We start from the raw sequence: 22,751 nt of genomic DNA on the forward strand, positions 1-22,751 counted from the left end.
GGCCACATGGAGGCGCCCTGGGTCAGCGTGAAGCAGACAGTGTTCACAGAAGGAGTTCGCGGAAGTTATTTTATTACTTACGCGATAATTACAATTGAGGCGTTTGTGAACGGAAGCTAAAGTACTACAGTTCAAGAGAAAGTAATGGTGATCAGATCGAAAACTGAAGTGTCAGGCTCGTCCTGTAAAATGTGTCTGCAGATTGAAATAAAGCGAATTTGGCCATTTGTCTGTTTTTTTTTTTCTTTTCTTGCGTTTTTCTAGCCATCCAGGGTTCCTATAGACAACTTAAGATAAACGTTCAACATTTCAAAATCTAATGCGCCAATAGCCTGATGCAGTATAAATACGAGTTCGTATATTCATCATGAGCTTTACATTTTCATGTCAACCTTTTTTCTCCCTCAAAGATATCGACTGTAAGACGGAATATCGGACCTGAACAACTTTGGCAAAACGCGTCTCTAATGCGCATGCGCATTATTTGATTCAGGCGGGGCAGAGAAGTTGTATGTAAAGTCTTGTTGCCTTGAACTTGTGTTTGCGAGTACTGTACTTTTTGTATCGATTTATGAATTACGAGCACGTCACCCGGATTTGGGGGGCGTTTTACAGACATGTGTACAACCGTACAATTAGGTTAGGTTGTTAAAAAAGAGCATCGATTCCCCGAGCGCAAGAGAACCATTAATATCAGACTTTTCTTCAAGTCGTTTTAAACTGTGGAAGTTTCGGATCGACTCAGATGAAAAAGTCACTTCCTTATTTCGAGGCACCGACGCTTTCTTAAATCTTTCTTGCAGGAACACATTGCAGCACAACACAGGCTTTTATTTACAGGTAAGATACGTAAATATTTGAAAGTCCCTGCTTTTAAAATGCTGCTTTTCTTTCTTGCCCTCCTGCTCACCCCAGTTTTCCGCTACAATTACGCAACGAGACGTTCGATTTCAATCAAAATGTTTGACCTGGTTTATGATCTGTCTACTTCCGCTTGCTTCCCCTGTCGAGATCATAACTAACGATAATTACACTTCTGTCCCGCTACACGAGTCCAACGGAAGAAGGTTATTAGATGCCAATTAGGTAATAATAATCATAGAAACGACTATTTAATGGCCACTGCCTTTGCCTTCAGGATATTAAACCCTGGGTTAAGTCATAGTTTAAGGTAGGTACTTTTGCAGAGGTATAAATAAATAAAACTGCAGTCCTCAGGTTTTTTTTTGGGGGGGGGGGAAATGTAATGCAAGATTAGAGTTAGATTTCAAGCTTTGGAAGCATAAAAAGTCTGGTTTTAATGGTGTTGTTAAATTAGTTAGATTACAGATACAGGTTTATGTCATGTGGGGATGCAGGGCAAGGCAGTATCTTCTCATTTGTCTCTGTCAGTTAGTACTATCTGCTCTTTTGTTGGAACCGTCGGCGCGTTCTAGATCAACACTAGTTTCTAAACAACGCGGGGTGCCACAGGAAGTACATCCTCTCCTCTGGTTTGAATATTGAGCCCTGAAGGAGACCATGAACGGCCACTGGAGAGCACTCGCCCAATACCCTGCCTGACTTTTTCATCAAAACTCGGGAAACACAATTAAAAACCATCACTGAGAGACTATCTTTGGTCAGATAGCGCTGATGGGTTAATGTGTCTCTCACTCTGCAAGTTCCATTACACACTGCAACAATTGAGAATTGAGTAATCCGTTTTGCTCTTGGACTTTTAGGATGTAATAGAGTTTGGTGCCTCTGCCAAGTACTTCAGGCCTCAGTAAGAGTGTTTCAAAATACTGATATACTCCACCATTGAGATATTTGATGAGGCGATACTGTATGGATTTTAGGGCCACTATATCGCCGGTGTAGGCCGCTCTACCTCACTCAGTAAGCTTGGACACTTTCAGGACGGTTACGTTTGTCAGCCACTTGAATGCGCCTCTCCTACTTGACCACCAGACGTGCCTCTCCTAAATATACCATGTGACGTATTGTCGCATGGAAAGTTGACTACTTAAATTGAGTACATTTATTCAGCTAATGGACTAGACTCTTCATTTGTTGGATATTTGGCAGCTGAGTCTCTTTGTAGCATTAGCTGCTAAGCTAACTGGTTCTTACCCCATCAGTGTTATTATAGCATGTACCATCACACTTGTTCATAATTTCTGTTATATATTGTGTTTTCTACCTTTACACATGGCTTTTAGAAAACTATCTTTTAAAAAATCGAGGTTGGTGACATGGAAAAAAACAACACCACATTTTTGCCATGTTGCCTTGTCCTACTATATCAGTATATATATTTTCCCTTTTTTTCTCTCTTTATAAATACTTGTATCTCGCCAGAGTTCAAGCCGGGGTTGGAAAGTCAGCGCCGACTAATCACTGCGATGGTTGAATCTGAGATCAGAGTGGCATCCGGGGCGTTCAAAGGACTAGAGCTGTGCTGTTTGCCACGCTAGAGTCAAATACTCATGCACCTCAGTGCTGCACCAATATCGCTTTGCCACTGATGGCTAACATGGCGCAAACACATGCTTTAGAATGAATATTGTGATTTTTTCCCCCGTAAATAATATTGTCTTTTTCAACAAATGTTGAAAAGTATTGCAATATATCGTACCGTCAGTCCTGTCCAGGAAACGTATCGTATCGCCAGATCCCTGCTAATGTCTGTAGACTCAGTGGACATGAAGCTGAAGGAAATCAAAACGTGACCGAGCTGGCTGTGAGTCATGGGATGCAGGTCTCTCCCAGCCTCATGTGGCTATCACAGTCTTGTATTGTGGCTGATGATCTCCCACGGGCCTCACACATCCTCCTCTAGATCCCTCAGACCCGGGCGAAGGTCCAGATCCCAGCTGTTCCCAACTTCCTCGTCTTGACCCTCTGCAGGTTCTTAGGGTGAACTTTGACCTTACGCACTGAGTTGTCTTGTGTATTGTCTCATCTCCAGTGTGTGTGTGTGGCCAGCTGCGACCTAACCCACCACAGAGAAATAGTGGAATGAATAGCAGGGAACTCCACCATCACAGACTGCTGTAGCTGCAGTGTTTTACAAACATGAGCTGTGATATTGCGATAGATGAGTGCTATCACACAGACCACCACACTGCTCAAAAGAATTTAAGCAACATTTATTGGGGCTCATGTTTTGTCCTCGTGCGACAGCATGGTTTGACGTACAGGAATCCGTTGCATGTGTCGCTCAGCACTTTCACCTCAGATGTCTGCAGGTACTGAGGGAGTGGCAGATATTGCTGCATTCCTGCCCTGTCTTGCTCTCTGGAACCAGACTGCTTTTCAGACTCCCGACTGTAATGCACAATAAAATTCTGCAGTGGCAACCCCAACATGCTGGAACAACTGGTTGATAATAATTATTATAGTTCTGTGTCATAATGGTTTCCTGCAGTAATAATACATCTAAACCATGTCATGCTTAAGACGGATGATACATTCCCCCACAAAAAACAGTTGCAGACAGTTTATTTGCTGTTTAACTCAATGTTTATTTGCTGTTTTAACTCAATGTTTCCGTGTGTGGCAGCTGATTGTAAATGTGTTTGGCAATTTTACTGTTTATTCCCAGTGCTACGGCTAATTAAAATCTTGGGTTTAATAATCTAAAATGAGGCAATTCAAATCAATAATACGATCACCTCAGTGTCACCTCAAATTAGCTGACTTTTGCGCATAATAGTGTTGTGTTAGTTATCCAATCACCTCGACTGCTTTGCTGTTCTCCACTGTTAAATGACATAGTTGTGGCATTCTTACTTCTTTGAACACATCATTGCACCGGTTTCATATCAATAAGAAAGTGGTGCAGGAGTCCAAGTGTGGTTTGCACTTAGCATTAAGAACAGAAACTAATCTATCAATGGCATATTGTGCGGTTAAACTGAACAGATCTAAGTAAGGAAAAGTGCATAAACCGTGTCACATTTAGTGGGAACTCCCCTGGTCGAGACCGGTCTCTAGACCACTGTTTTAGGGTCTTAGACTGGGCAGACTCAGGATTTCTATTTGAGAGTGAGAAAACATGGTTAGCGTGGTAAAAGAAGGATTCTGGCTTTTTGTTCAGTTTTAGCAGGAGGACACCCAAACGCCAATAAGGTGTCAGAAGACTGTGAACTGTCAGGCTGGCACTGCTTGTTTCATTATTAGTTAACCAATGTGCCTGAACCTACTGTGGATGGGTTTATAAATACTGTCTTGGTCTCAAGCTCCAAATATCTTGGTCTTGACTTGGCCTCCATACTCTCCATTCTCAATAATGTCTCAGTTGCTGTGGTCTTGACTACATCACCAATCAAGGGAATCTTTTTAATCTAATTTAATATACTATTAAATAAATAATATAAATAGCATAAGATTTTTTTTTAAATTAAAAAACGCAATACTGTATTTTTCCGGACCATATGTCGCTTCCAGAGTGAAAGTTGCACCAGTTAAAAAAATGCATCATGAAGAAGAAAAAACATTTCTTACATATATATTCGGCCCAATAGTGAAAAAAAAAAGGCAACATCCGGTGGCGAAGAGTCACAAAGTCTCAACACAGTGTTGAAGTTTTCGGTTCTTTTAAAGTGAGAGTAGAATTGCAGTTTGCAATGAGTGTTCAACCCAAGGATCTGGAGCCTATCTATGCAACATTTTGAAAAAATTGTAAAAATCTTAACCACATTGGATATCCGGTATTATTCAGTATTCAGCCAAGCATTTAAAATTTTCTTCGACAAATATTTTTTTATTGCGTCAGTATTTAGTGCTCCTGACTTGAACTGTGACGTGGAGCGTAACGTAGCCGATAGGTGAGCCGACTGAGAAACAAGGAAGCAATGGGGGGAATATTTGACATTTGTTGCACTGATGACAGTACATATACTAGCATTAAATGAGTAAATACATATCAGGGCTGTATGTTAGTTCTCGCCTTTTCTTTTCTATTTAAAAACACAAAAAGCAGACACACATGTCCGTCCACATCTACTTGCTGTTGTGCAGATTCTCGATCGATCAAAACACACACAAGGTAATGTTTACTGCATGATCATGTTGGTCAGCGTTAAGTACCATTTATGAACATGTGAATTTATATATTTTAATTTATACAAGACACACCTGTGTATAAGTTGCAGGTCCAGCGAAGCTAAAAAAAAACCCCAACAAAAAACAACTTATAACTCGGAAAATGTGACCTGTAGGTGTTACATTATTGTGGACCTTGTGTTCAACATCTTGTTAGCGTCCCCATTAAGCTGGAAAATGGATTTAAAAAGACAATATATTCATATGTATCTGACTATGTTGTGTATGTCTTGCCTGACTAGCATAGTGACCAGACCGAGAGTGAGCATGGTAACACTCTCACCAGTGAAGTATTCTGAAGCCCTTTAACTGTCAGCAAGGCTGCGACTGAGACGCTTCATGAATGGAAAGTGCTTGTGCTGACAGAACCCCGCCCTGGCGTTTTCTCTCTGACAGGATGCATTGAGACGATCATGTAAGAGGATGTGAACCTATGAAAGAATAAAGTGGCGGAATAAGCAGGATTTCCCTAAACTACATGTGACCTCTCATCCCATCTGCTCTGTGGGAACAGGAAGCGAGGCCGTGGGGGGATAACCATGATCTGCGGGTCATCGTTCCCCCATAACACCCGTGCGGTCGATGCTGCGTTGACCATTGAAACACCATCCCTGTGGACGGGCTGGAATATTATGGTCTGTCCCAGTGGAGCGGAGCGGCGGGATCAGATCCCACCGGCAGTTTGTGTCCACAAAAGTGAGGACTGCCACTAGTTTAAACCCAGTGTCTGACTCTCTCGTCTCAGGGTCGTGCGCTGCTCTTGGATGTTTTCAAAATGAGTCTCATTGGTGCTGAGACACCAACTGTGCTGTGTCATGGAAACTTTCTGATAGTTGTGAAAGTGGAGGCTGAAAATAGTCTTTGCACTTCCTTTTTCTTTTTAAGTCAGTTTACTGTCCGTTCTGATCTCTAGCTTGTTCTCTAGTTAGCTTGACCTAAATAGTCTCTTTATAATGTAGCAGCAGTGAAACTGTGAGGAAATATTCCGAGAGAGTGCCTCTTTTTACTCTAGGGTTTTTGAATATCTTATATTTAGTCTCATTTAAACTTGAGTACAGTCAGTTTCATATCTTTTAATTTGAAATGCTTCTTCACCATCTCAAACAGCTACAGCTTTTTTTCAATAATGTGTTTTTTTATATATATAACATGACACTCTACAGACAAGAAATAATACACAACAGTACTATCGCAACAATACAGACATTGTTTAAATCTTGTCACCATCTTACCCCTCAAACCTCCTCTTCCTGTTGCAACAAACCAATGACACTACTATTGTTTTCCAAGAAATAAATAAAGGGATTCCGAACTACAGCTTATTATTATTATTATTATTATCAATATAGTATTATTATTATCAATAATAATAATAATAATAATTTTGAACCGAAAATTGAACTTAACTTCATCATTGGATTTTAACTGCAGGTTGTTGGAATTGTGCACTGCCCAACACGCAAGAGTGGATATTTTCAAATAAAGGAGTAGAAACCAGCTCTCTAAGTTGTGCGGACCCATTCACTTTGAACTGAGTGACTTTTGGATCCCTGACTGTTGGTTTCTTCGCAGGAATGGGTGTGAACAAGCTGTAGTGTGAGCAGACGTTGTGACGTGTGAGTGCAGCACAATGACAGAAGTCAAGGTAAATAGGCAACAAACAAACATGTCATACACAATAAGGCACAGGTGTTTTGGAATCTGGAGTCAATTTCACACTTAAACCGCAGGCCCCTTGGCCGCAGGGCACAGAGTGTGTGGCTCGGTACAACTTCACTGGGACGTCTGAACAGGACCTTCCATTCAAAAGAGGAGATGTGCTGACCATCATTGTGGCCACGAAGGTTAAATTATCGTTTGTATTTCTAACACCATGCAAATGCTGACGTCTCATTTTTTTAAGGATCCGAATTGGTACGAGGCCAAAAACGCAGCCGGACGTGAAGGAAAAATCCCGGCCAACTACGTTCAGAAAAGAGAAGGCGTGAAATCGGGCGGAAAGCTGAGTCTCATGCCGTGAGTTTCTGAAATAGACATGGAAAGCTTAGCACAGAGATTACATCGGGTTGACTGAGATAGTGTTGAGCGTAGATGACAAACAGGATGTGAAGTAGGCCGCTCTCTTTCTCCTCTCAGGTGGTTTCACGGCAAGATAACGCGGGGACAAGCTGAGCGACTGCTCCACCCGCCGGAGATGGGTCTGTACTTGGTGCGGGAGAGCACCAACTTCCCCGGCGATTACACCCTGTGTGTGAGCTGCGATGGCAAAGTGGAGCACTACCACATCATCTACAAGAACGGGAAGCTCACCATCGATGAGGAAGGCTATTTTGAGAACCTGATGCAACTAGTTGAGGTAGTGCTCCTTTCTTTGTAGCCTCATTACATTGTTGTGCAACATTCTGTGCATTCATGTAGTGAATGTGCTGTGTGTGTGTGTGTGTGATCTTCCACTGCGACCGCACTCAGTTCCTGGAACCCATGATGAAGAGGAAGTGCGAAAGAGGAAGAGCAGACGGAGGTTGAGCGATTAAAACCGCAAATAGGGCCCTTGCCTTGTGATCATTCTTGCATCAATTTTAGTGGAGTAAATCATATTTATACCAATGCAATATATTTCATAGAGGTTCGTTTGATTCATGACCACAGCCTGCATGTGTTGTTGACTCAAGCATGGAGCCCCTACTGGTGATTCGAGTGCACTGCCGCTCTTGACCGTTTCTGTTGCCCTCCAGCACTACTCCAAGGATGCAGACGGCCTGTGCACGAGTCTCATTAAACCAAAGATGGAGGAAGGGACTGTGGCGGCTAAGGACGAGTTTTCTAGAAGTCAGGTTCCTTTTTGTTTACCTGAAGATTTTTAGAACCCAGTTGACGCTGCTTGTCTTTGTCCTCAGGCGGCTGGTCCATGAACAGGAAAGACCTCACGCTGCAGCAGGCCATTGGGAAAGGAGAATTTGGAGGCAAGTGAGAAGGTCACTCAAATGCTACAGCTGCCTTTATCTGTCATGATAAGTGCTCACTGGCTGCAAACCACAGATCTAGGTTTTGCTGACTCTGGTTTTAAAGACCCACAGACTTTTAATGGTAAACCAGAAAGAGCAGACACGTGGCTGCTACATCTCCTGTGTTGGGGAAGCGACTTCGCAAGAAGAGCTTGTAATAGCACATGTGTACTTCTGAAAGGAATAGCTTTAGTGTCTATAACTGGAGGTGTGTAGGGGGCTGATATGTGGCTGCGGTTGGGCTTGGAGAGTTGTCCACGATGTGCTTGTTCCATACGAGTGCTGCAGCTCTGCCTCTCTCTTCCTCTGCAAATGTATCGTATGTAGGTGTTGCCAGATTTGCCTCGTGTCCTTCTCCCGTAGTTCGGAGAGCTGCCACTAGTGCTGTGCTAACCTGCTAGTACTGACTGTTTTTAGCAGAAAAAGAACGTTTTTTTGGCCAAAATTGTAGTTTGAAACCTCATTAGTTTAACTAAAAACAGAAGCCCAAAAGCAATACAAGTTATTAGAACAATGAAAATCTCTTTCTAGAATATACTGACTGCAAAGGAAACTAGTAGACATCAAGCATATAGTAAAATAACCCACTGAGAGCCAAATAGCTATTTATTTATTATTATTATTTAGCAAAATGACTATTAAAATGGGCTTCCAAGAGCTTGCAGATGCGCATTATACCACCCTGGTATGAATTAACAGCTACTTTTGTTTGTGTGATTGTGGCAGACGTGATGATGGGCGACTACGCCGGGACTAAAGTCGCGGTCAAGTGTATTAAAAACGACGCCACTTCGCAGGCTTTTATTGCAGAAGCCTCTGTTATGACGTAAGTTCAGTTTTCAGTTGTCTCTTAGTGTTCTCAAAGTAACTTCTCTGCCCGTGTCTCTCAAGGCAACTGCGACACGACAACCTGGTGCAGCTCCTGGGGGTGATCGTGGAGGAGAACGGCAGTCTGTTTATCGTCACCGAATACATGGCGAAGGTTGGCGGCTGAAACTGCTGTTTGTGAAAAGAAAAACACTTTTGCTCATGCTCTCCTGTTTTGGGTTCAGGGCTGTTTGGTCGACTACTTACGCTCTCGGGGGCGCAGTGTTCTGGATGGAAATGCTCTACTGAAGTTTACATTGTGAGTGCTTTCACTGATGTTTTTTTTATACAATAACATGACTTAAGAATGTTTAAGTGGAATTATTTTAACAATTATCTGAAATTTACTTCAAACAGTTAAAAATTATGTTGTCACTTCTGATGCTGCTGTGATTATTTTTTGGATTTTAGGTTTTATTTTATATATATATTTATTTATTGAAATTGAAATCATGTCCTTATTTTGTTGAAAGGTTACAGGTGAGCAATCGTAATGTGAGGGTTTCTTCATGAAGACGGTGTGTTGAAACATGTGCTGTGAATGAAACCTGTGTGTTTGATATCCAGAGACGTGTGTCAAGCCATGGCCTACCTGGAGGCGAATAACTTTGTCCATCGAGACTTGGCGGCTCGAAACGTTCTGGTATCCGAAGACCATATTGCCAAAGTAAGCGACTTTGGTCTGACCAAGGAGGCGTCCTCCACTCAGGACACCGCCAAACTGCCGGTGAAATGGACGGCACCAGAAGCTCTGAGAGAAAAGGTCTTCATCAAGAATTCTTCTCTTGTGTACCGTTTCTAATTTAACCCCAACAAATGTAAGGATCATGAGTTGGAGAAAGTGACTTCCGTTAGTCGTGTGTGCTAACTTGGACCATCATCATTCTTCATCATTAGAACGTTTTGATGAGGTTTTGTATTCTCCATGTCTCTAAACAGCACGAGAATAAACTAGACCTATATTTAAGTCTTTCTCGGTTTTATTTTTTTCAGATATTCTCCACCAAATCAGATGTTTGGAGTTATGGCATTTTACTTTGGGAGATTTACTCATTTGGCAGAGTGCCGTACCCAAAAATAGTAAGTGTGGTTACACACACACACACACATATATATCCATATATATATATATATATATATATATACAATGCACAATACGTACCGAACAATGGCATTTGGCATCTAAGTATTTTTTTCTCCTGTGTCCTGTGTAGCCTTTGAAAGAAGTGGTTCTGCGAGTAGAGAAGGGCTATAAGATGGACTGTCCAGAAGGCTGCCCGGAGGTGGTGTACAACATCATGAAACAGTGCTGGAACCTGGACCCTGCGGATCGACCGTCCTTTCATATGTTGAAGGAATGGTTGCAGCACATCAGCAAAGGGCCCGGGAAAAAAGATTGATGGTTTAAAAAAATAAATCCAGGGATTTGTTATTTATGCAGTATTCCACTTTATTTAAATGTCTATTCCGTTTTATAAAAAAAAAAAAAAAAAAAAAACTTTGATTGTTGAATTGGTATTTGACTTATTTTTGGGAAGGAAGTTTAACCCTGCACATTTACCTGCAGCCTCATTTGTTTCTCTGTGGTACCAAACCTAAATTGCTGAATGTTCAGTTGTGAGCGGACTCCATTCCGTCTTTCATTCATTGCTTACAGTAATGTATTATATTAAGTTTGTCATGGCAAAACGTTGAAAAAAGTGTTCTTTTGTACGAATATATTGTTTTGGAAATTCGTTCATATAGTAAATATTTATTCGGGAAATTTCTGCCTGATATTTTCCAATGTAACATGTTAAACGTGTTTTTGTGTGTGTTTGTTAACTGTGTTTTTATTGTGGTCAATGGGTCACTCAATTAATAATTTATAGTAGGCAGAATTCAATTCATATTAACTTCAATTTATGTCATAAAAACATTTGTATTTTATATTAATGTGTTGAGAAACATGCAAATACACTTTCAGTTGATTTAAACTTAAACTGTAAGGTCATAACAGCCTTTTGTATTTGATTTTAAATTCCATAAATATATATATGTATATATATATATATATATATAATTTGACGCTATTAACGGAAACGGAACTATTGAATCGGGGGGACTAATTTCCCGGAGCACCAGTGAGTGTCACTTGAAAGTGTGTCCTGAACACACACACACACACACACACACACACACACACACTACAGTTGTAGCAACAGCCCTGGTTGACAGCTTGCGCTCGCGCGAGTCCCGCGCTGCATTTTTTATTTTTTGGCGTTCACCATGGACAAAGACATTTTGTTTTACCGACAACTTCCAAAAGTGGTGAGTAATATCCAGCCAAAAAGGTGTCGGCCAACCTTTCGATAGTGCAGCGTGCTTTGGAAACGTTAACTGCAGCAGGGTGTTCACGTCTCCAGGAGCTTCACGCGCACCTGAACGGCTCCGTGAGCACCGAGACCATCAAGAAGCTGATCCAGAGAAAACCGCAGCTCAGCATCGAACACAACATGACCGCGATCAGCAATGACCAGACGAGGACGCTAGAGGAGTATGTACCTCATAACGTCGAGTATTCAAACGTTGCAGTTCGTCAGAGTTAAGTCGTAACCTGCTAATCCGATTGCGTGTCTGCATTCAGTAGCCAGCCAAAACTCGGATGATGTGGTTACTCAGCTCATCTTGTTTACTTTGCAAAACTGCACATACATTTTATAATGAATTAGTTTAATACATTTTCCAACGCCTGCAATTAATTGTTGTTTTAGTCTAAGGATATTTGTGCCTGAGTGTTTACGTGGACTTGTTGCAGCATTTTGTGTTAACTAAAACTAAGTATACGGCAGGTGTTTTCAGGTGTTCAAGGTGATTCATCAGTTAGTGGACACGGAGGAGGACATCCTGATGGTCAGTCGAGAAAACATCCAAACACGTCTCGGTTTATTCCAACAAACCTATAACTCCTTGTTCCATGAACCCTTCAGGTGGCGGCGGACGTGATCAAAGAGTTTGCGGCTGATGGTGTGAAATATTTGGAGCTGAGAAGCACACCGAGAGAGGAGAAGAGAACTGGTAGACCACATTTCTGAACTCGGTAGTTTGGCATGCGATCAATCTGAATTCTGTAAAACAGGGTTGACGAAGAAGAAGTACATTGATACCGTCATTAAAGCCATCCAGCTGTGTAAAGAGGAAGGAGTGGACATTGATGTCAGGTGGGCAAATATCCTTGTGGAAGTCCTGTTGCTGTGCTATCGCTCTCTCCTTGTCTGTACACTGTGTAAATATACATCAACTGGGACTGTTGAACTGCAAAAAAACACAACTGACATTTCCCATTTATTTGAAAGGTTCCTGGTGTCAATCGACCGCAGGAATGGAGCAGAGGTTGCCATGGAAACGGTTAAGTTGGCTGAAGAATTCATGTTGTCATCTGATGGCTTGGTTGTCGGACTGGATCTAAGTGGTGACCCAACTGTGAGTCAAAATGTTTCAGGACATGTGGTGTTTACATTATTACAACATTTGTTTTTAATACAATATTTGATTGATTACTTTTTTTAAACTTTTGCACACATGCATTTAACTGAATATTTTTAGATGGAATACTTTTTTTCAAGACAGTGCGGTTATTCGGTGTCTGCAGTTCAGTAGTTGACTTCATTGTGTTTCCAGGTGGGACACGGCAAAGACTTGCTGCCTGCGCTCCAGAGAGCCAAAAACAGCAACTTGAAACTGTCCCTGCACCTGTCAGAAGTCAGTGCATTATTTCTGTGTTCTGCATTGTCACGTTTTCTGTAGTGTGGCTTTACATTGTGTTTGCTGCTCAAGTTGTCTTTGATCTATTCAGATTTTTCTCTTAGAAAAACTGGTTGACAAGGAAAGGTGTCTTTGCACAGCTTAAGAAAACTTATTTTGTGTGCATTAGCCAAATCTGCTCACTGAGGACTGTTTTAGTTCCTCTGATGCACTACACAAGGTTGACCTGTAGCTGTCTCTTGTTGACTGGAGTCCTACTGTACTTCCTCCATCTATGTGTTAATAAAACAAACCTGTTCCAGGTGCCTTCACAGCTGGAGGAGTCCGACCTGCTTCTGGACCTTCCCCCGGACAGGATCGGTCACGGAACCTTCCTCCATCCAGAAGTGGGAGGATCTCAGGGTGTTGTAGACAAAGTCACGAGTCATCAAATACCTCTGGGTGAGACGATGGAGGAGTGGTTCTCCTGGACCGGGGGTCATAATCTTTTAGCTACTGCGAGATGCTGCATGGTCACTGTGTGACCCGAAGGGCTACCATCGGTTCAGTACACACTTCTGAAATCAGGATAAACAATGGTTGACAAATGATATTCCTCTTAAATACTCTTATTGTTGACTTTTCACAAGAATTACCAATGGTGTGACAAAAAAAGGAATCACAGCCACTCTGGGGCTTGAGATGGAGCAGGTGTATAACATGAGCGCTCCGTATTATATTTTAATAAGGAGCCATTACTGCCGTTACTTGAACCAACAATATCCACTTTGGAAAATGGGCTCTAAAGCTAAACCTAAGAAAGACGACACTAGCGTTAGCATGGAGACGCAGGCTAACAAATTTAAAAAGTCGTTCAACCTCCTCGATACCAAACTGGACCAGATAAGACTTAAAGTTGAAGACCATATGTTTTGGACACGTCCATGTCTGAACACTTTCTGGACTGAAATTTTTGCTTCCCTCTCAAAAATTCTAGGTAGATAAAAAAAAATGGACGCTGCCCCGCCCACACACAACCAATCATCATCATGTTTTGTCTCAAAATGGAAAATCCGATTTTCTGTCACCAAATCCCAGAAAACCTTCCATGAAATATGGGACACCTTTGTGGAACTGTTTTAAGACCCTTTAGATACTACTGAGTGAGGAAACGGTACAGGAGTTAACTTTCATGAGGCATAGACTGGCAGTGACATTGCAGGGGTTGTTTTGGGTTAATATTTTTTTTTTTGTAATTCTAGTTTTATCTATTTTTATTGTTATAATTCTATTTTATTTATTGTGAGTAGTGGAAGAAAGAAGGAAAAAATCATGACTTCGACATTTTACTTTGCAAGTCATCACTCTGACAAGCGCATCTGCATTTTTTTATAATGTACACACAAAATAATGTGTTGTGTCTCTCATTAATTTGTGTCTTTTATATTCAATGACCATTAATACCCAATAAAATATTTTGAATGTAAAAAAAAAAGGAATCACAAAACCAAACATAAGATGGTTATTACATGAAAATGTAAATTATTATGAGCTACTTCCTTGGCCTCGGCGAGCTACCATGTTGGTGACCCCTGATCTGGACACTACTCTGATGTGCTTTACTTTTACCCCTCCAGAACTCTGCCTGACCTCAAACGTCAAAGCGAGAAACGTCCCCAACTACTCAGAGCACCACTTCAAGTACTGGTACGAGCTGGGACATCCCACCGTGATCTGCGTAAGTTCCATTTTTAAAGTCTATTTAATGCACCATCATGTGACACAGAGGCTCCTTTTGCCCCCCCAAGAACCTGTGGTAGGAATCATCTAGATCAGTGTTTCTCTACTCGGGGTTCGCTGGCCTCTTCCTGGGCAAAAAAATAAATTAAATCATAAACATACATTTTTATGTGCTTCATGGTTTATGTGTATGGAGGTAATGTGTTTATCGGGTGTAGCTATTCAGTTATATGATTCTAATACGACAATAAAAAACGTGACAAATTGAGTTATTAAGAAAGAATTCCATTTATGTGTAATAACATTATTCGTCACATCCACATGGGAAACCACTCATCCCTGATCTTTTCACTCCTCCTGGTGTAGACGGATGATAAAGGAGTCTTCAGCACAGACCTGTCTCAGGAATACCAGATCGCGGCGTCGACCTTTAACCTCAGTCATGAAGACGTCTGGAGCCTGTCTGAGCAGGCCATCGACTGTGTCTTCGCACCAGAGACTGTGAAGCAGCAGCTGAGACTCAAGTGGAGCCATCTCAAAGCTCAGGTGCTGAAGTGACGGCGGCGCACGCCCAGGTCACCCGTAATCCTCAGGTTCTTAGCTTCCCTGTTTTTACTAGTTTGTAGGCTTTGTTTTATGGACGCTGGAAATAAATGATTTGTTTGGCAGAAGGGGGTCATCGGTAACTCGAAAACAAAAGTCTTGTCAACTTTGCTCCCACTAATGCTTCTTTCCTAACTTCCCGTGCGGTTTGTTCTTCTTGAACTTTCCGTGCTGCATTTCCTTCTTCATCTTCCCGTGACGCAGCCCGCCGTTACTGGTCGCGACGTTCCCTCCGTCCAATTTCCTCTTCTTGTCGCTGAGGACGACACGCATTGTGAGCGCTGTTGCAACAACCAGGCAAAACTGTTTCTGAAAATCTCTGCACCTCTTTATGCTGACAACAGCAGTGTTGCCGGCATTCTTCAGCACCTGCTCCCACTCGTCGTCGTCGCCCCGGATCTTGTACCTGAAGTGAGAGGAGAAGTTACAGCTCCAACATTCTGTTGCTGCTGATGTCCCAGGTAGGAAAACGCATGAATTCACCATCGTGCCTCCCTGGTTATGTGGAAACATTAAAGTATGTACTTGACATTAGATCACAGGCTCAAGCACGACAGTGACTCTTAGAAAGATAAACATCCTCACCGCATTGTATTTTAACAGTGTTATTATTTTGAATAAAACTAGTCAAATACATTCATAAATTTAAACCAAATTCAACCTGAAGCTCTTTGAGAACTGCCTCGATCCACAATTTCATAGTTTCTCAGACTAGTTAAACAAAACAAAAAAAAAAAATCAATACAGGAGCTTGTACAGTTACTTACTCATCGAGGTACATGTCCTTCACTTTCGCGACATTCTGCTTGTGTTTCTCCTTGAATTCTTCGGCTGCTTCATTCTGAAATGAAAACGCTATTAAATTCCTTTTGTCTTAAAGGTGGAGTTTTTCCACTTTCAATCATTTATTTTATTTCGACAAACAACCATTAAAAAAAAGTGCTCACATGCAAAAATATTCATATTTTGTTGGGTTAGTGGCCTTCATTTTAGCCCTCATCAGTAGTTGTGGACATGTGACAGTTGGAAAAAAATCGCCTTAAACAAATCCCAAGAAAAGGCCTTTGCAGTATTGTTGGCTGTAAATATAGTTTTAGCCCTTCATACAGCCCTCGTTAAAATGTAAAAATGACATCCTGGACTAAAACCATGAAGGGAAAGAGGTCGCTGGAAGTTCTCGGCCCTATAAGCTATTCTTCACATGACTATAGAACCTTGTCGTTCACATGTCCTCAGACATTTTCGTTTATTTTAGTTTAAACATCTGCATTTATCTCAAGCTATTTAAAGTCAGCAGTAATGATGGTGGATGAAGTGAAACAGTATTGCAGGGTGGATGAAACAGAGTCCTAATTTTTCAGAGGCCACTAGTGCACCTTTGGTTTAGAAATGATGCGAGGCTTCATTGAATTTTGTTTTCACAGCTGACAGTGCCACCTACTGGCCTCTGAAAATCAGGACACTGTGTCATGAAGCCTCATTACTCACTCACTCACTCATTACTAGTCAGCAGTTATTTCAAATGGAACATAGCTGTCCTCAACATTGGATGCTCCTGGGTAGAACAAGGCTGTGGCCGTCTGAGTGTTCGCTTTCCTCTTCGCACTCACCAGATCATCATCAAGGCTCTTGATCGTCGGCTCCATGCAGACGTCCTTGGTCGTCACCATCTCCGCCTCGATAGCTTTTTCTTGGATGCTGGTGAAGATCTGGACAGCAGCAATGGGTCGGTTTCTGAACCCACGACCCCAAATACAGAGTCCAGACTCACCTGCACAAACTTGCGGATGAGACGGTTGAAGAGTCCCATGAGCTGTGAGGCTGGCAGCTCGATCTCCTTCTCCAGCTCATCCACCGACTTGTGTTGGAGTCCGATACCAAGCAGCAGTGCCTGAGGAGGGAGGGGCTGTCACTGTCAGAACAAGCTGCTCGCTTCCAGCCCCACCAGGACTCACCTTCTGAGCGGCCGTCAGCGGCACGTCTCCCAGCTGCCTGAGGAAGAACATGCGAGCCACAGTGGGGATCAGGTCCATGATGAGGTGGTAGTCCACCATGCTCCTGGAGTACAGCTCCAGACGTTTGAGGTCGTATGGGCTGAAGTGCGCCGCCAGCTCTGAGCAGCTGAGAACTGTGGACGGAACACGAGTTTCAGTCTGGTTCGTGGATAAGACATATGCTAGTTGGACTCTTACTGCTGGACGGCTCGTTGGTGGTCTTGTTCTGCAGGATGCTGAGCGACAGACTCGGATGGAAGCTGCTGAACTGGTACGAGAGCAGAGACAGGAAGCGCCTGCGGAAATCTGGGAACAAATCCATCATCATGGAGACGTGTGGCCATCAGCAAACACAGCTTAAAAGAGCAATGAATGCGCATTGAAAAACACAGGAGTGAGTGAGCTGCATCACCTTTCCAAAACGCAGAGAGCCACCGACTCTGCTCAGAAGCCTCCTCAGTGGCCAGCTCCTTCACCATCACACACGAGTGTTCCCCCGTCAGATCGTTCTGTCGGAGCACTTACGTCAGAGAGGAAGCGGCGGTCAATTGATCAGAGTTGTGATACTCACAGGCGTTTGTCTCAAGTAGACGGGAACAAAACCAGCTTTCTTCCAGAACCTAACAAGATCAGTGAAATGTATAAATTCTACTGTGGACCGTGAGCCTTGGTGCTGTTTCACAGCTCCTCACTTGAGCAGCTGTGCCGTCAGGCCGTAGGAAACCCCCAGATAGTCCAGGCGCTCCGCTCGTCTCTCGCTCAGCTTCAGCAGCAGCGGAGGAAGCTCCTTCCTGGGGGTGACCACCTCCTCCAGAAGACTGACCGCCTGAGAGAGGGAGACATGAAGGAAGAGTAGCATCACACTTTGTTTTTAAACCTTTGGAAATGTTTCACTAGTCACTGACGAAAGTTATTTCAAAACAATTCATTAAAACCAATGATAATAATATTAAAAATGGAATCTCTGACGTTTGTTTACACTACAAAGCTAACATAAGTGTTTTCACGTTTTGAGTGAATCAAACATTGATAGTTTGAGCAGGCGCCCCCTACTGGAAGTATGAGGAATGAAAGTACCTCGCTGCTCACGGAGGTGATCTGGTTCTGATCCGTCGGCGTGTTCTCGTCCATCGTGGGGAATTTGCCCTCGTAGTACATCTGTAGAAGCTGCAGCGCTCTGGAGCCGTAGCCCATCTGTGGGTCAGGAGAGGACACGCGGGTGAGACCTCGGCCTGGAGGCGGGGTGACACCAGACCAAGCACTCACGCCCTGATAATCTGGATTCACGGCGATCCGCACCACACGACCTCCAGAGAGGCCGCCGAACTCGGGGTCTTGGAACTGTGGAGAAGAAGAGCTTTGTCTTCACGTCTGCTTTCCGACGGCTTTCTAAATGAATGAATCGGCACCTGCTCGGACACGGTCCAGGGAATGAGGTCTCCGGCTGCTTTCTTTCCTCTGGACAGACTGTTGAGGATGGACTGCCGGGAGATCTCTCCCTCCAGACACACCTGAGGGACCACATGGGACTTGGTTGGGACAGAAACTACTTGGATCCTCTGACCAGCCGCGTGGGACGCTAGCGATCGATATAGCTGCCGTTACACATCATGACCCGGTGGGCGGATTCAGACCTGGACCACGGCGAGGACTTCCGGTAGCGAGTTCTGAGTCGGAGGAACCGGAGGCAGCAGGCAGAAGAGGTGGTGAGCCGGAGCGTCGGACAACATCTGCAGGTCGTTTGGAGAGTTCTGGGGGGCGAGAAGGCGACGAGTCAGCAGAGAAGATGGGCAGCCGGTGGATTACATGACTTCACCTTGTAGTGCGACGCCACGTAGAGCGCCATCAGCCTCTGCAGGAAGGCCTCCGAGGCTTTGTGGTAGCAGAACAGCGTGTCTCTGTTGACGTAATATCTGACAGTGGAAGTTAAGGTCCATGAAAAGCACGAGCTCTAAAAGCCACAGCGACTGCTCGGTCTGGTAGGATACAAGTCGCAGGACTGTGGAAGAGGACACCCGGAGATGAGGCGAGGAATGTTGAGGCAGTCTAGACACAGCAGCTCGTTCAGCCACTTCTCCACTGCGTCGCCGGGAGCGTAACGGATGGACTCGTGCAGGGCCACCTCGTGAAGCGAGCGAGCTGTGGCGAGAAGCCGGACGTGTCACCTTCACTTCACGCTAAAATTCCCCACTATTTTTGGAAGCAAAATCCAAGCAGCTGCATGTTGAGCATGCTGCTGTTTCTCTGGTGCTAAATCCAGTGTTTACATCTGAGCGACTCGTTCTTGTCGGAAACTAGAAATTTGATGCGCCACTGACCTGCTGCCAGCCTTGCTGTGTTGACGGTCCGATTCTCCGCCGTGGTGCTCTGCTGACTGTCGGCACTCTGCTGCCGCAGCTGCTGGATCAGCTTCAGGGACAGCGAGCGCCCGGTGCCCTCGTAGCTGCGGGTCAATTCAAGAACTGTGTCATGGGTTTTGACCCACATATTCCACAGAAAATAGACAGAAACCCTGCAAACATTGTCACCAACATTTTGGCCTGCTCTCTAATATGATAACATTTTAAGATCAAACTTCCTGTCCTGCTTAAAAGGACCAAACAGTCAAAGACTTGGTGGAAGACCCGGTACAGACCCGTTGATGGTGGAGGCCATGAAGACCAGGTAAGGTCCCAGCAGCTTCTTCACCAGAGGCAGAGGGATAGCAGCGGCCTCGTCGATGACCAGGAGCTCAGCCTGACCCAGCTTGACAGCGTCGCCCGGGTGGATGTACTGTTCAGGCAGAGGGAGGTTTTAACCCTTTCATCTCACGGCATCCATGTCTTGGCTCACCTGAATGGTCTGCCGATGCTCCTTGTAGATGTTCACTCGCACCACCGCCTTGTTGAACTCTGGATTCAGGGACTGGATGATTTCATAGTCCAGATGCTCCTGCGCTTGGAAACACATCACATGAAGAGGTCGGCTCGCTTGCGGAGTGAGTGCACGCTCGGCTGTTTGGGCCGCTGACCTGATACTGCAGAGCATCGAAGCCTTTGAAGACGAACTCAAACATGGTGTGAAGGTTGTCTGGACTTGGGGAGGTGACGAAGATGTTGGAGTATCTGTGGAGGAGGCGCCAGTGAACATTTGGGCTGGTTGATATTGAAGTGAGCCGCTTGACTTGTACCCAAAAGCGACCGCTCCTGCCACAGCCAGACCCATGGCTGCAGATTTGCCTCGTCCTCGGGCGGCGGTCAGAGCCACGGTGCTCCTCAGGGTCTTCTCTGAAATTGCTTCGATGAACTTCAGAACAGCTTTAGCCTGGAGGAGATAATTAAAAAAAAATAACTGAGGAATGACTGGAGGTGTTTTTCATCAACATCGAGGACACTCCTTCCTGACCTGATCCATGGTCCGGCATCCGTCCACCAACACGCCCACAGGTTGCGTGTCCTGTAGAGACTCTTTGAGATCCTTCAGCTCCTGTTCCCTCGGGGACGGACCGTCCTCCTGGAGCGTCAGGAAGAAGTGTTTGTCAAGGTGTCAACCAGCGCTTCATTTGAACCTTCTCACCATGGTTTTAGGAGGGACAGGCTTGATGCTGGCCATGTGGCTGGAGATGGGCAGGATGTTGAGCTGGTCATCGATGACCACGCAGTTTTTGCAGGACGCGAGAGAAAGAATGAACCTGTGAGAGGGAAAAAGGAAAATTAAAAACCACTCTGTGTTGAAGTGTTTTGTGCCGAGGCGAGGTCACCTTTCATTGAACCGCCCGACCACATCCTGGTGCGCCTCAGTTCTGTACCGTGAGTGAACGTCCTGGAGGGAGCAGAGATGGTTCAGGAAGATCAACAACACATGATCATAAACTGGGCCGTCATTATGTGGCATCAAGGCCAGGAACCTTCAGCATGAGGTTTGTGTCAATTCAAATGCATTTTCCAAGAGCGGTCACCTGGACGTCTGTGCTGTCATTGTTGGCTGTGGTGACAGCTGTAATGATTTATAATAGCCTTTAAAAATATATATATTACAAAATATTTACAATTTGCACACATTGAGGAATGGGACATATGTGAAACGTAAAGATAAAAAGGTAGATTCTTTACATATGTGTTCAACAGAATCATGATGTAATATATTCTATAAAAATAATCTTCAAATACAATAAGTAAACTAACTCTAGCCATTGAAGTCACATGACACCATTGAAGGTGCTGGATATCAAAGAACTTCCAACAACTTTTACAAACATTTATCCTTTCTCAAAAGGCTCATGAATCAGTCTGTTGAGAGACTGAATTACATCCACTAGAGGCCTGTGTGGATTGGGGTAAAATGAAGAAGGAACAGTCTGAAACCTGCGCTGCAACGATTCTCTCCTGTGTATAACTCGAGTGAAGCTTTGAGTGAACGTCGCTCACCATGGTCATTGTGTACAGCTGCTTCAGAGAGTTCATGGTCCGCAGCAGAATCACCACGATGCCACCACCTTCCACCGTCTCAACAGTCCTGGCTAAAAGGTTCGGAGTCAGAGCTTCAAAGTCCTGGGTGAGAAAACACACACAGCCTTGAGCAGCATGAAGGAACTTGTCCATCGTACATCTACATGCTGTCATTTTAGGAAGCCATACAATAACACAAAACAACAAAACAGGAATGAGGAGCAGGAGAATGTTACCAAGAACCTGCAGGCATGGAGTATCTAATCTATGGTGGAAAAAAAACTGAGAGCAGACACAGTACTGCCTCTGGACCACTGTGTTTGTAGGAAGAACAAGTCTCTTGTTTTGACTCACCTGTAAGATGCACATGCCAAAAGTGTTTCCGAGGATCTTGTGTGTCTCGTTGTAGTAGCAGTAGCGGATGTTGGTCGCGGCAATAAAAAGTTCAAATGGGTCGTCCTGGTTCAGATTCAACGTTCCAGTTTTAACCTTCTTCTGCAGCTGCCGCATTCGCTTCTTCCGATTGCTGTTTCGCACACAAATAGGAAATTTATTCTGCTTTGCTCCAGCATTGTATAATGCTATTCTATGACTCAGTCGAGTGTAATTCACCTGCTGAAGCCCAGATCCTTCTTGTAGCACCAGAGAACTGAAGGTCGAGCTTTGACGGCAGCTTTGGACAACATGTGATGCAGAATAACGACCTGTCAGAAGGGAAAAAAAAAACTTCAGACATTATTAAAAGCACTTTGTTGCGGAGTTTAAATAAGTGGTTATTACCTGGTCCCTTCCCCGGTCTCCCACCACCACGAACATGGTGCGGTGCTGAAGAGCCACTCCATTCTCGATCTGGACCCGAATCCGGTTGTCCACCTTCTTGCGTACTGTTGCCATGAGCTTCATGAAAGATACGGAAGTGGATTCAATGCTAAACAAACGTAAAACATGCTAACCGAATATTACGGAATGTTTTTTTTTAAATCCAGAAACTATGAGACACAACGCGACAGAAATAGCATTGCTTTATATCAATTAACCTGCGCCGTGGATGGCACTAAGTCGTTAGCAAATCTATAATATCGGTTCAGAGGAAACGTGTTTATAGACAAACATCTCGACTTACCGCAGACACTGAAATATAAACCAAGTGGAGTTCTGAATGTATTAAAAACTGCTTTGACTTTTTGCAGAATCAGATAAAAAAGTCGGATTTTCAACTCACGCTGTTGACACACATGGAGTCGCTCATGGAGGACCCCAGCGTGACGTCAAAATCCCGCGACGGAAATCAAAGATGATAC

General features: G+C 43.9%; 3 protein-coding genes across 3 annotated transcripts; 2 read left to right on the top strand and 1 right to left on the bottom strand.

The window, feature by feature from the left end:
* The first annotated feature begins 502 nt into the window (after positions 1-502).
* On the top strand, positions 503-10,863 carry LOC128771349 (tyrosine-protein kinase CSK-like). Its single transcript, XM_053886728.1, has 13 exons — positions 503-840; positions 6,664-6,736; positions 6,822-6,935; positions 6,995-7,107; positions 7,228-7,447; positions 7,827-7,920; positions 7,989-8,054; positions 8,823-8,922; positions 8,988-9,078; positions 9,149-9,222; positions 9,531-9,726; positions 9,957-10,043; positions 10,178-10,863. The coding sequence occupies exons 2-13, from the start codon at positions 6,722-6,724 to the stop codon at positions 10,361-10,363; spliced, it is 1,356 nt and encodes a 451-aa protein (XP_053742703.1). The 5' UTR covers positions 503-840; positions 6,664-6,721; the 3' UTR covers positions 10,364-10,863.
* A 239-nt stretch (positions 10,864-11,102) lies between these two features.
* Positions 11,103-15,489, top strand: adal (adenosine deaminase-like). The gene is made up of 10 exons (XM_053886729.1): positions 11,103-11,273; positions 11,369-11,499; positions 11,795-11,855; positions 11,933-12,020; positions 12,082-12,163; positions 12,299-12,425; positions 12,624-12,704; positions 13,010-13,148; positions 14,324-14,424; positions 14,793-15,489. The coding sequence occupies exons 1-10, from the start codon at positions 11,232-11,234 to the stop codon at positions 14,982-14,984; spliced, it is 1,044 nt and encodes a 347-aa protein (XP_053742704.1). The 5' UTR covers positions 11,103-11,231; the 3' UTR covers positions 14,985-15,489.
* On the bottom strand, positions 14,717-22,706 carry nat10 (N-acetyltransferase 10). Its single transcript, XM_053886712.1, has 29 exons — positions 22,574-22,706; positions 22,231-22,347; positions 22,063-22,154; positions 21,805-21,976; positions 21,430-21,552; positions 20,763-20,824; positions 20,579-20,693; positions 20,408-20,515; positions 20,193-20,326; positions 20,034-20,127; positions 19,856-19,954; positions 19,659-19,795; positions 19,342-19,466; positions 19,012-19,162; positions 18,840-18,936; positions 18,658-18,774; positions 18,433-18,534; positions 18,290-18,364; positions 18,101-18,217; positions 17,716-17,849; positions 17,595-17,643; positions 17,436-17,532; positions 17,222-17,329; positions 16,985-17,157; positions 16,801-16,920; positions 16,640-16,738; positions 15,797-15,870; positions 15,355-15,435; positions 14,717-15,285 (listed from the first exon to the last, which is right to left on the bottom strand). The coding sequence occupies exons 2-29, from the start codon at positions 22,342-22,344 to the stop codon at positions 15,147-15,149; spliced, it is 3,108 nt and encodes a 1,035-aa protein (XP_053742687.1). The 5' UTR covers positions 22,345-22,347; positions 22,574-22,706; the 3' UTR covers positions 14,717-15,146.
* Between the last annotated feature and the right edge of the window lie 45 nt (positions 22,707-22,751).

The sequence above is a fragment of the Synchiropus splendidus genome, chromosome 14 (assembly GCF_027744825.2).
Source record: "Synchiropus splendidus isolate RoL2022-P1 chromosome 14, RoL_Sspl_1.0, whole genome shotgun sequence".
Classification (NCBI taxonomy): domain Eukaryota; kingdom Metazoa; phylum Chordata; class Actinopteri; order Syngnathiformes; family Callionymidae; genus Synchiropus; species Synchiropus splendidus.

Bases quoted from the DNA above. Each gene is read 5' to 3' on its own strand.
- LOC128771349 (XM_053886728.1), top strand. The intron at 7,108-7,227 runs GTGAGTTTCTGA...TTCTCCTCTCAG, and splicing joins GGAAAGCTGAGTCTCATGCC to GTGGTTTCACGGCAAGATAA. The intron at 9,727-9,956 runs GTCTTCATCAAG...TATTTTTTTCAG, and splicing joins CAGAAGCTCTGAGAGAAAAG to ATATTCTCCACCAAATCAGA.
- adal (XM_053886729.1), top strand. From the start codon at position 11,232: ATGGACAAAGACATTTTGTTTTACCGACAACTTCCAAAAGTG. The intron at 12,164-12,298 runs GTGGGCAAATAT...TTTATTTGAAAG, and splicing joins GGAGTGGACATTGATGTCAG to GTTCCTGGTGTCAATCGACC. The intron at 12,426-12,623 runs GTGAGTCAAAAT...TTGTGTTTCCAG, and splicing joins ATCTAAGTGGTGACCCAACT to GTGGGACACGGCAAAGACTT.
- nat10 (XM_053886712.1), bottom strand. From the start codon at position 22,344: ATGGCAACAGTACGCAAGAAGGTGGACAACCGGATTCGGGTCCAGATC. The intron at 19,796-19,855 runs GTGAGCCAAGAC...CTGCCTGAACAG, and splicing joins AGCATCGGCAGACCATTCAG to TACATCCACCCGGGCGACGC. The intron at 15,436-15,796 runs GTAAGTAACTGT...CTCTCACTTCAG, and splicing joins AAGGACATGTACCTCGATGA to GTACAAGATCCGGGGCGACG.